The 12,403-nt window shown below is 65.2% G+C and overlaps 1 protein-coding gene across 1 annotated transcript; it reads left to right on the top strand.

The window, feature by feature from the left end:
• Nucleotides 1-1,189: 1,189 nt before the first annotated feature.
• On the top strand, nucleotides 1,190-11,245 carry NCLIV_026850 (conserved hypothetical protein; the record flags this gene model as incomplete). Its single annotated transcript, XM_003882880.1, has 1 exon — nucleotides 1,190-11,245. One exon carries the CDS (start codon nucleotides 1,190-1,192, stop codon nucleotides 11,243-11,245), a length of 10,056 nt encoding a protein of 3,351 aa, XP_003882929.1.
• Between the last annotated feature and the right edge of the window lie 1,158 nt (nucleotides 11,246-12,403).

Below are 12,403 nucleotides of genomic sequence, written 5' to 3'. Positions count from 1 at the left end.
GCCTGCCTCGCGGCGGCACACCGGCTACAAGGATCACCTCAGAGCTAGACTGCTGTTTCCACTTTTGCGACTCTACCCCTTTCATGTCTCTCTGTACCGCGAGTCTCTCTGTTTCTGCTCACTGTTTCTTCGCGGAACGCGTGCGCTGGGGGCGAAGCCGGTGTATTTGTACACACCGGACTGTGGCGCGCGCGGAAGACCCAAGTCCCTTCTCGCCGCAAACTTCGTGGAGGAATCCCCCTGGCTGGCTTCGTTTCATCTGAGGAGGGAACTGTTCGAACGCACCACCACAGACGCTGCACAAAGTTCTGCTCTGGATTCGCGAGTGACCGTTTGTGGGGCCCCGACAGAGGCTTTAAAGCGCCGGTAGGGTTGAGTCATTTCTGTTCGGATCGTCTCCCCTGGCATGACCACACCAGGACGCAGCGACAACCGCGTTTTACCCGCCGCAGCCATGTCTTCACGGAACCTCCTGGCACTACTGAGAAACCGCGGGGTCTCTTTGCTTAATGAATACAAGCTCCACTCCGTTGGACGGGCCCGACCGGGCAAAGAACCGTCACCCTCCAAGAGCCAGGCTGGACTTGCTAGCTCCCTGTATATATATATATATATATACCCTCTGCCTGCCACGAAAAACGGCGGAACATGTCACCCCAAGGGGGTAAAGGCGGTCCGTTACGAATTTCTTGATTCGGTGTTGTGTCTTTTTGGAGGGTGTTTTCGTCTGCAGGAAAACGCCGTTTACGCACGTGGTCACTGGGAAGCGGTCTTTTGCGCGTAAAATGCCGTGGATCCGTGGTCGGTGGAACCACGCGGTTGGCAAGCGCGTGTGCAAGCCAGCTGTTTCATCTAAAGCCGTAGCTTGTGACGTTTCTCCTTGTCTTCGCGATCTTTTTCATCTCGGGTTTCACCTCGAGAAACACCGCATATCGCGAAAGCCGCGCCCCCGCCCCCGCAAAATGGAGCAGAAGGATCAGAGCCTCTTCTACTCGGCCGTTCCCTCCTGTCGGCGTGTGCATCTCACCGATGAAAAAACCGGCTTTTTGAGGTGACTCTCCTCTCGCCCAGTTTTCCTTCCCTTTACAGCAAGTTCCTCTTTCTCGCATCTTTGCTTTTTTTGGCTGTGCCTCCTTTCTCCGCTTTTTACGTCTCCATGAGTCCATGATTTGCCTCGTGTGTCGGGACGATGGATGCCTTGTTTGGCGGCGCCTCCGAGGCAGAAGCTGGCGCGCCCGATGCTAGCCACACGCCGCTGCCTTCTTCCTTCGCTCCTCACCTTCCTGCTCAGTCTGCCTCTCCGTTTTGTCTCGCCCCCGTCCACAGCTCCGCTCTCCTCTCGGGGCAATTCCCTTCCTCACTGCCGTCTGCGAGTCCAGATGGACTCAGACCCAGCAGCCTGGCGCCCAGTGCAGCGGCGCCGCCCGCGAGCTCCCCAGGCAGTCACCTCGACCGCGCGGCTGCCCTGTGGCCGAGTTACCCTCTTGAAAAGAGCGAGAGTCCTGCGCAAGGCTTCGATTCAGCGAGACGCTCGCGCTTTCCCCTCCCGGGGCCATCCGCCCGACAGTCCCGCGACATCCTCAGCCTGCCGAGCGTCGCACGCTGCGTCTCCACTTGTCTCCAACACCTGCGAGTTGCCCATGCAGAGGCGCACTGGGAGGCTATCTACAGCCTCTCTGAAGAACTTCGAAAGGCACTGCTGGTCCCGGCCTCGGCGCTCCCGCAGCGCCTCAGGGAACCCGCACAGGGCGGCACAGCCTGCAAGCACCTGGCCGAAGACGGAAAAAGCGGAAGGGAACGCGGCCACGAAGAGCGGAAGGGGAGTCACGGAAGGGACTCCGGAAATGACGAGAGCGCGCATGCGTCGTCTCTCTGTCCCGTCGCCCCCGCCTCAGAAGTCCCACCAAAACCCCTCGAGGCGGGGACGGGACAACCCGGAGCGGGGCAACCCGACTCGTCGGACGGTTCCCCGCGGGACGGTGGCCTCGAGGCGCCTCACGTGCTGATCTCGAGTCAGCCTGACGCCGCGCCGCCTGAGTCCGGGGCGAGACAGCTCTCGGATTCGCTCCCTGATCTTGTGTTTCCTGGAGCCGGGGCCTCGAGAGGAAGCGTCTGCGAGGGGCTGTCTTCGAACGGGTCTCCGCCTGGCGTTCTCGCCTCGTCGTTCGCCTCCTGTGCGCCTCACGAGCACGCCGGCACGTCCGCCAGCTTCCAGAAAAGCTCATCTTCTCTCCTCCACCAGCTTTGCTCCACGCTGGCCGTCCCTCTCCGCTCCTCGTTTCGAGGCTCGCAGGCAGGCAGAGACAGAAGGCCCGGTCGGGAGGGCGACGACGAGGAGTCCGACGACGACTTCCTCTGGCCAGGAACGAGAGACAAGGACGCAGAGGGCGAGAAGAAGCTGCGCCGCTCGCGCCTGCGGCACAGTGCCTTTGTGGAGTTCTATGAGGCCGAGATTGAAGCCTGTCTCCACCTCGGGAGATACAACGAGGCGGCGGCTCTGGTGAAAGAGTTCGTCAAGGACGAACGAACTGCGGACGGGACCCGAGAGACACCCTCGGGCCTGGCGGCCCCGTTGAGGGCCCTGTGGGCCCGAAGGGCGCAGGAGACGAGGGCGGCAGATGGCGACGACGTGGGGGACGGGAGAGCCTGCGATACAGCGGGAGCGCGGGAGGTTGCTGCGAACGCACAAGACGGGGGTGGATACGCGAGCAAAGTGAAAACGCCTCCTCGGCACTCCGACGCGAGGACACCATGCTGCGAGGACCCGAAGCGTTCCTGCGCAGACATGCCCGCCTTCTCTCTCCTCCCTTTCCTTCGACCTTCCCATGCCTGCACACAACGCGCGACTCACCGCGATGCACTCGCCACTCCTTCGTCTCCCCTCTTTTCTTCTCGCTGTGCTGGTCCTACTTTTCCTCCATTGGATGTGTGGCTCTTGTGGCTGAAGACGCTTGTCCGCGCTTCGTCCTTTAGAGCGCTGCACGAAGCTCTGCTCGCGTCGCCGCCTTCCGCCATCTGGGCCCTCCTTGAGACGTGTCTCCCTCTGTCTGCATGCGCAGTCGAGGCACGCAGCAGCTTGGCCCTTTTTGATCCGCTTCAGCCTCTCTTGTCTCTGTTTCTCTCCGCCAGCCCTCCCCCTGTGGAGATGGGGACCGATCGCGGCGACTCCGCGGCGTCCACGGCTCATCTCTGCTCTCCCTCCAAGTCGGAAGGCCCCCAGCTGCGCCCGCCGGACCTCGACGGCACGCCCCGTCGCCGGGGTGTTTCGAGTCTCTCCGGAGGCGACAAACGCCACGCTTCGTTCGTCTTCTTCTCCCCCTTCTTCTTCTTCCGGCTCTTTGCGCGGCAGCCTGCAGCTCGGCAGATGCTGGTCCTCGAGGCGCTGGCGACGATCGGGCTCCTGTGCAGCCTCGCACGCCTCCACGCCTTGGCTCGGGGCTTCTACGAGCTTGTGCTGCTGCTGGCCTGTCCCCCGAGCGCTCTGCTCGCCAAGCGCCGATTCCCGGAACTTCCCACCGCCGCCGCAGCCCTGCTTCTGCGTCTCCAAGCGCGGCAGACCCTCGTGCATGCGGACTGGATCGAGGCCTTCCGCCCCGCTGACCACCTGGCTTCATCCTCGGGGGCCCACGCAGGGTGGGACGCCTGCGACGTGCTTGTCCGGGGTTTCGCCCTCACCCCCCCCTCCCGCGCTCGGCCGCCTGGCGCCTCGTTTTCGAGCCTCTTCTTGGCGTTTCTCCCCTGCTTCGTGGAGCCGTTTTGGGCCCGCGTCCGGCGCAGCCGTCGCCTGGCCTCGCTCTCAGGCCCCCTCGGCGCCGTCGTCGACTTCGCGGATATCCAGTACTTGGCGTGCCATCACTCCCGGCTGTCTCGGCCCCTGGCTTCGGAGGCCTTTTTCGCGCTCGCCCCGCGCTGTCGCTCCAGACTGAGGGTCCGAAGGCCCGCGGGGCGCGACCCGGAGCCTGGCCGAAATCCCAGCGGACCAGCTGCGCTCGGCAAAGGCTTCTCCTTTCGTCACGCGTTCCTCCCTCATGACCGCGCGAAGCTCGAGGCGAAGATGTCGCTGCCGGTTCGTGTCTCCACGAACGACTCCACCCGCCGCGAGGGCCTCACTGGGTCAGAGGCGCCCGAGTCCGTCTGTACGGGCCTGAAGGCCCCGTCGATCCCCACGTCGCATGCGCCCTCCATCGCGTCGACCCCCCGCGGGGGTGGCGGGAAGCCTGCGTGCGACGCTGCGGCTTCGATGCTGCTGGCCCACGCGAACGGGGACTTCCCGCCCTCGTGGGCCGGACTCACGGGCCTCGAGCGAAGCCTTCGACGCTGGCGAACGGAAGCAGAAGACGGCGGCCTCGTCCGGGGCCTTCTCGCAGAGCCCCTCGTCCCGTTCGACCGCGGAACCCTCACGGGGCTCGGGAGGATCCGCCGGCGTGCGTTCCTCGCGGCGCAGGCTCTCGTTGTCGGGCCCATGGCCTCGTTGAGCACACAGAGCAGCAGCGCGAGGCGCCGCGCCTACTGGCAGCTCCACGAAGAGTCGCAGACGGCGCGGGCGCTTCGCGCTGCAGCCGCCTCGGGCTCCAGGCGCTCGAGCGCCTCTGAGTCTGGCGCGCGAACCGTCGGATTCTCGCCTCGGGGCTGCGGGCTCGGCGCGCCGTTCGACGGCGACGGCTCTGGAAAGCGCATGAAGCGCGGCACCTCGACCGAAAGCGCCGGCGGGCCGCGAGAGTCCGTGTACGCCTCGATTCGGCGCGCACTGTCCAAGACCTTTCGGAATTCCCTGGGAGCTGGCGACGCGGGACAGGACGGCGTCGAGAGGTTCGCGTCGCTCCCGCGCGAGACGCCCATTGGGGCCCACGGGTCGGGGCCGAGCTCGTCGCGGGCGTCGCGGCAGGCCTCTTGGCAAGCTGAGGAAACGGCCGACGACGGGCGAGGCGCGGGGGGCGGGCTTGCGACTGTGGAGACGCGAGACGTCTTGTGGGAAACGTGGAGACTCGCAGACGAGAGCGAAGAAACGGAGGAGTGGGCTACGGTGTTTGGAGACTCCAGTGCGGCACCGCAGTTGGGGGGTGCGGGCCCTGAAAGCGGTGTGGACGCCACGCTCGCGTCGCAGCTAGCTGCGAAAGGTGCGCGGTTCGCTGCAGGCAGAGTGTATGCGGAGGCGGCTCGATGCGTGCATGTCTGCGGCTCGCTTTTGGCCTTTCTGCCTGCATGCGCGCTCGACGCGCGGTTCGTCTTCTCTCTCCATCTGCATCAACTGAAGGAATTCGCAAACTACCGATCCGGCCCCTTCAAGCGCAGCCGGCTCGCCAGTCTCCTCGCCCTGTGCTGCTGTCGACCTGGAGACGCGGATGAGGATCCTCTGAAGCTGTACGCCTCCGCGGTCGTCCGTGACTTGCGTCGCCTCGAGGCGAAGGCCCCGGAGGCTTATCGAAACACGACGACTGGAGCCGCGGCCTCTCCTGCTCTCGAAGGGGCTGCACAAGTCGCCGCGACCCGCGACGCTGAGGCGACCGGCGGGCCGGAGACAGGGCGAGGCGGGGCGAGGGAGCGGACCGGGACCCGCCGGCTCGGGTCGCCGAAGTGCGTGCTCGGGGCGCCCCTCGCGGAGGCTTCCCGCCAAGCTGCCAGGGCTGTCGGGATGGCCATGGAAGCCGAGCGGAGACACGCCTTGCGGGTGCGCGGGCCTGGCGCAGGCCTGGAACGCCGAGGAGGAGGCGAAGCGGATAAAGAGGGGAGTCATAGGCCAACAGAGCTCTTTGCCCCGGCGTCGGGAGAGAACTCCGTGGTCCCTTGGTCCCGGGGACGGAGGGGGGGCGATGGTGGTGGAGAAGAGAACGGCGAACGAGCCGATGAAGACGACATGGCCCTCCTGTGGGGCGGCGGGACCCGTGGGGGGTCAGCTGTCATCAACAGCCTCCTCGCCTTCCTGCTGCAAACCAGTGAACTCAGCGCGCTGCTGCTCCTGCCCTATGCCGTGTACTCTGTTCAGAGCGGCGAGAGCGTTCTCGAGCTTCGCTGGGAGGGCCGAGAGGAGACAGTGTCCCCGAAGGCCCGTGGGCCCTACAGCAGAGTTCCTGCGCCAGGCGAGACAGCCGAGCGCTGGGTCCAAGCCTGCATGGTGAAGTATGGGGTGCCTGGGCGCGGCGGGGGCGGAGACGCAGCCGATGCCACTGGGACTGCGGGCGTGGCGCTCCCGCAGCTAGCCAACCTTTTGGAGCAGACAGCTCTCCTGTCTCTGTCTTCGAAATTCAGCGAGCGCCTGATGCAACGTCTTCTCGAGCGCCTCGCACTCACGCAGTTTTTTCAGGGGAACTTCCATCTCTCTCTGGCGGCCTTGGGCCAGCTGGAGGAGAAGAGGAAGTCTGCGTTTCGGTCCTTTGAAGACGCAGACGGCGTTCGGCTCCTGGACGGAGCGGCCATTGAGAAGTTGTTTGGCGACGGAAACGCCGGACGCTTTTCCTCGGGATTCCTCGCCTCCGTCAAGGCGAAGTTGTTGCTGACCTACCTGCAGAGACCCGCCACCGCGGGGCTCGCCGTGGCGGAGGCGCTTACGCGCGTCGCCTCCCTCCAGCGGGAGCGAAAGGAGCGATACGGCGAAGAGCAGGGAGGGAGTCCGTGCCGGGCGGGGGACCAATCGAGTCCAGCGAAGGGGCGAACGGACGCCGGAAACGCGCAGCCGCTCTCTGCGGCGGCGGTCGCCACGAGTGGAGACCCGGAAGCCGGGGCCAGCGGGCGTGGGGTCGACACTCACGCCGAGGCCAGGGAGTCAGCGAGAGCCGCAGGCGGGGCCCGCGAGCGTCGCGACACGCAGAACACAGAGCCGACACCGAGAGGTGCCCTGTGGTGCGCGAGAGGGCGCCTCCTCCGAACCCCGTTTCGGTCTCTTCGTCCCCCGACTTCGTCCCAAAGAGACGAGGCGACAACGCTGAACCTCCTGCTTCTCCTCGGTCAGGCCGCGCTCGTGCAAGCTCGCCAAACCCGCCTGTTCGCCCTACCTGCGGGTCTCCTGCCTGCCGACCCGCTGCCGGGCTGCTCGGCGAGCAGTGTCTCGTCGCCACAGGCGCAGTCTGAAAAGGAGACACTTCAAGAGGGCCCGCCCGCGAGGGGACGCGGTGCCGAGACGGGCGAGAAGACTGACTCGGCCCAGGCAGGCGGCCCAGGAAAAGTGCAGGAGTCTGCCGCTTCGCCGGAGTCTGCGGCCACCAAGAACGAGAGCGGCTTTCTGGAGTACCGCTTCGGAGACGAGAGAAAAGCTGAAATCGCCACGTACCCGAATCTCGTGAATCGGGCCTACCGGTGTGGGACGTCTGCTCTGCGCCTCTGGGGTGGCGCCGTCGATGCCCGAGTGTGGGCCCTCCTCGCCTGGACGGCCATGCATGCATTTGACCTTCCCGCCTGTGCGGAATTCGCGCGCAAGGCGCTCCTTCTGGATCGCCGAGACACGCGGGTCTGGCTTCTGCTCGCCTGGTGCCATTCGGGCCGCCTGCCAGCCCTGCCGCCGTCCCACGACGACTACCGACGCAGACGCTTGTCAGCCTCGGAGACTCGGTGTGGGGTCGGCGAGGGCCAGAGACAGTCCCGAGAAACAGGTGGGAGTTCTGGGCCCGTGTCGGACAGGACCTGCCCCGCGGTCGGCGAACCCGCAGACAGCCGCGCCTCGACCTCCGCGCAGGACGCGCTCTCGGGAGGCCCCTCAGTGTGGGGTTTCGGGACGGAGACGGCCTGTCCCCGCTTCCCTGCGGCTCCCGTTCTCCAGGGCGATAGTCGCTTGGACCGGCTCGCTGTCGGTTGCGCCGCGGCCTCGCAGTGTGTCCCCGTGGAGTCCGGCCTCGTGCCGTTCCTCAACGTCGTGCACAGCGCCGTTGCGGAACACCCCACAAGTCTTTCGCTGGTGATGGCCAAGGTGTGGACCCAGGTCCGTCACTCGCCTTCGTTTCGTCTCTTCAGCTACGGCGAGAGCCTCGGACACGCTTCACCCGAGGGCCAGGCTGCGCTTGGCCCTCTCGACAACTTCCCGTCTCGCTCCCAGGGCGCGAGCCGGCGACCGCAGCAGACGGACGCTCGACATTCGGAGGCCTGTGGCGAGGCTGCGACTCGAACGCAAGGCGTCTCTGGTGTCGCCGCAGGGAACACGGGATGGGCCTCAGCCCCCGACTCCGGGGAGACGCACGGAGTGGCTGAAGCTCCATCTGGGCGTGACAGCGGCTCCCAGAACCGCCTAGACGGAGGCCGGGACGAAGAGGGAGGGGACAGAAAGCCCTCGCATGCGGAAAACAACGCGCCTGCTGGCGGCACCTGCGGAGCTGCGGCGGGTCCAGCCCACTCGGGTGACTGGCGTGTCTCCTCTCTTGCATCTGTGGCGCGCGAAGACCCTGGTGGCTGCCGCCTCAGCGACCGGACCCGAGGAGATAATTTCGAAGCGGCGGAGGGCGATGCGAACACCTACACCTGCTGCGGGCTGTTTTGGCTAGCTGAGGAGCGGCGCCATGCAGCGCTCAGCATGGAGACCCCAGCTGTGTCTCCGTCGAACGCCACTCCTTCTTCAGGCGGCGCTGGGAGTCCCTTTCTCCATGCACCCACTCCGGCCACGACGAGCGACAGTGGAGACAGCGAGGCAGAGGGCCTTCCTGGGTTCGCGAGGTCTCCGCGGTTCTCGCGTTCGCCTTCCGCCGGCTCCGAGAAACTCCACGGCGGCTGCGGGCCGGAGGCAAGGCCAGGAAGTGGATTGGACGACCCGTCTCGCGTCTCTTTCCCCCTCGCGAGACCGCTCCGCGAGAGGTGGCGCTCGCATGGCAAACCCTGCGGGGCTCCGCAGCCGTTTGTTCGGGCACCTTGGGGTGCGCGCCTCTTCTCTGTCGAAGCGAGTCTCCAACACGTCGAGGCCTTCTTCTCCGCTGTGGGGCGCCACGTTCACAAGACCAGCCTTGCCGTCGCTCCAACTGCGACGCACATCTGCTTCAGCTGCCACGCCGCGCGCCACGTCCATTTGCTTCCGTGCGCGATGCATGCGCTTCAGCGCCTCAGCGCGGAGCTGGCCAGCTTAGGTCCAGGCTCTTCCTTCTGTCCATCGCTGCAGGGATGCAGCGCGGCGGCCGCGCGTCTAGACGTGCAGAGGCCGCCGAGCGGCCTCTCTTGTTTCCCCGCTGCCTCGGACGAGAGCCACAGGCTAGGCCTCGCGCACTCCCTTTCCTGGGTTGCCTTTGCGGCAGCGTCTGGCGACGGGACCGCCGCAGAGCGAGGTCTGAGTGAGGCGGAGATGCAGACGCTTCGCGAGAACAGGGTTCTCTCTTCCGTGCCGGGAGACGTCCAACTCGCCACGGCCTCCACTCTTTGCAGTGCATGCGTTCTCCACGACTGCACACGCGAGCCGTCGTTGTACGAAGCAGCGAGGCAGTTCGAAGCCGAGACACCTGCAGAGGTGGAGACGAGAGAGGACGAACTGCAATCCGGTGCGGGATGCCTCCTCACTGACCCCTACAGTCCCTTCTACTTGGGCTCCACGACTCCAGGGTCTGCAGTGCAGAGCGCTGGAAGCCACAGGGACGTGGACACGAGGAGATCCACTGCCCTCGGAGGCGTCCTCGACGCCAAACACATCGAAAGGGAGACTGTCGGCTGGATGGTTCTGGCCGAGCTGCTGTGTCATCTGGGAGCGGCGTCCTCCTGCGTCGGAGCCGCCCTTCAAATTGCAGGGCTCTATCTCCACTGTCTCCGCGGGGTCGCGGCGACGGCAGTCGTGGAGCCCAACCGCGACGGGCCTCATGCGCGCTCGCCTGAGGAGCGACGCCGCAGGGGAAGCAGCGGAGCGAATGAAGCCTGCAAGCGAAGAGACGGAAACTCGAGCCCGCGGCGCCGACGGCATTCGAGTGTCGGGCTCTCCACGAAGCACACCGGGCGACGACGCGCCGGCGGCGGCCCGAGCTGGCCAGAAGGCGACGGCTCGCCGCAGCGCCATGAGGCTTGCCCCTCGAGGGGACACGGAGACAGTGTGTGTCAGCGGTGTGGGTTCGCGGGGCGCCCCGCTGCAGAGGAGCTCGCAGGTCGCGTCGGGCAGTTGCATGTGTGGCCGACCTCGTGGGGACACCTGGCCTGCCGCGGAGACACTCCAGAGACGGACCCGCTGGGAGTGGGAGCCCAACGGGGTGAGCCCCGCAGCGAGCAGTGTCTCTCGGGCGCGCCGGAGAACGGCCATCCGACCGAAGGCGTCTGGAGCTCCAGTCCAGGGCCGCCGCGCTCAGGCCTAGGGTGGGCTCCCGGGGAACTTCTGGGAGTGAAGTTGCAGTTTCTGCGGCTCTATGCCGAGTATTTCTACGCCGAAGAGGAAGAACAGAGGTTGAAGGCCGAGGTGGAGTTCCAGGCCGTTCCGCGTCTCCAGAGCGCCTTCGCGGCTTGGACCCCCGTGCGGAATGTGTCGCTCTTCTCCGGTGTCTCCGAGGCCGGCAGCGGGGTCGGGGACAGCAGCGAACGGCGCCACCGCTCCGCCCCTCACTCGCGCAGCTCCTCTGTCGAAGGCCCGCTGAAGAAAACGTCCAGGGTTTTCACTGGCCACGAGAAACCGTTTCCTTCCCTTCGTCTCTCTGGGTTTCGGCGCAGCCTCCACGGGAGCTGCGAGGCCGACGGGGGTGTCTCCAAGGCCTTACCGTGCTGGGACGAGGGCCTCTGTTCGCCGGGGCCGCTGCAGGCCTGTCCCCCCAGCTGCGGGGCCCAAGGCGACACGGTTGCCGCAGAGCTCCGCGATCCCGGCGACGTCTCCTTCGCAGGCATCACCGCCGCTGCAGCGGCTGCGGCTCTCGCGACGAGCGCCGGAGGGCCGAGCGACGGCGCGGGCGTGTCTCCTCCCTGGGACGGGGCTTGGAGACTCCCGTGCGGGGCTTCCACAGGTCGGCCCGACCCCCGAAGCTCACGGTGCCTCTCCAGGCTCCTCGAGAAGGTGCGCGAATTCCGACGCCTGCACCCGCACTCACGCCCCGCGCAGATCCTTGAGGCTCGGCTGCTGTACAGACAGCGGAACCTCGCCAAGTGCTTGGCCCTCTTGGAGGGTCTCGCCGCCCTCGAGACGGAGGAAATGTGTCTTGACGGAGACACGGACTTTCTCCAGGAGAGCCTCGGCGCGTATCTGCACGGGAAGTGTCTCCAGGCTTTAGGCCAGTTCGAGACGGCGGCCAGGGCCTTCGAACGCGCCATGCGTCTGTACTTCAACGCCCCCATGCTGAAGACAAGCTTGGTGGAAATCGACGCGCTGCTGGGATGAAGCAGAAGGCCTCGAGCCAGCGGCGAAGGCGACATGCGAGAGGAAGGGACAGCACGAAGGACGAGTGGACGCTGACGTCAAACCAGAGGCGAAGAAAGCAACGACGAGAGACGCAGACGATGCGAAGAACGAGAGACTGACGGCAATGCTGGAGACGACACAGGGGCAGAGGGTATTTGCCGGAAAGCGAGAGACGCGGGAAAAAAAGGGGAACCAGAAAAGGGCGTTAAAAAGAAGATGCATCGTCACTCTCGATGTCCACTCGTTTCAGAAGATGCGCGACGCCCAGGGGGTCGCTGTGTTCGATTTTGCTTCCTCTGAGTTCCCTGCTTCAATATTCCGTCATTTCGCTTCGATTCTGTTTCCTCGTAGATGCACCACTCTGCGGCTCTCTCCTCAGCCTTTCGAGGGGAGGAGCTTTCTTTCCTCCTTCGCGCGGGAAAGCCCAGTCTGCGGTCAAGACGCGAGAGACGAAACACCTTCTCGCTGAAGCCTCAGCCGCACCGCCACGCGCATTCTTGCTTCCAAACACGCGCCTCTGTCTGTGTCTTCTCTGCCGGTATTCTCTGCCTTTCTCCTCTTGTCTGTTTCTCTGCTTCTCTTGTCTGTACTTCTCTTTGTTCTCTCTCTTTGTCTCTTCCCTATCTTTGCTCTCTTCGCTGTCTACCCTCTCTTTTCTGTCAGCTCCAGCGTTGTCGCCAGCGCATGCATGTGGCGCATCAGTTCCGGTGTACACGTTCCCCGGCGCTACCTCGATCCCGGGTTTCAGCCTCGTGAAAGGCGATTTCCGATTTGTTCGGCCGTGGGGCCTTCGCCGGCAGCTTTGACGCCGCTTTTCATCTGGGGAAATTGTCCGCGAGGTTACGTCACTTCCAGCCTGCCGAGCCGTGAGACAGTCCGCGGCGACACGCGCACGCGGAAACAAACGGCACTTTGTGTTGATCTACGACTGCGTTCTTAATCTCCGCGTTTTAGCGGAACACCCAGAACACACAGAGGCTTCGCACATTCGCCGCTGCCTCCTCTTCACAACACATGCTCTTATATGCATGTATACGGGTAAAGATTGACGGCTATCTTGTCACTGAATTGGAACAGGACACTGGGGCAACCACTGTGCTCGTTCCTACCACAAAGGTCATCCAAGCGATACAGATA

The sequence above is a fragment of the Neospora caninum genome, chromosome VIIb, assembly GCF_000208865.1.
Source record: "Neospora caninum Liverpool complete genome, chromosome VIIb".
Classification (NCBI taxonomy): domain Eukaryota; phylum Apicomplexa; class Conoidasida; order Eucoccidiorida; family Sarcocystidae; genus Neospora; species Neospora caninum.
The sequence above is the reverse complement of the archived record's forward strand: the minus strand, read 5'-3'. Positions and strand labels throughout refer to the sequence as shown.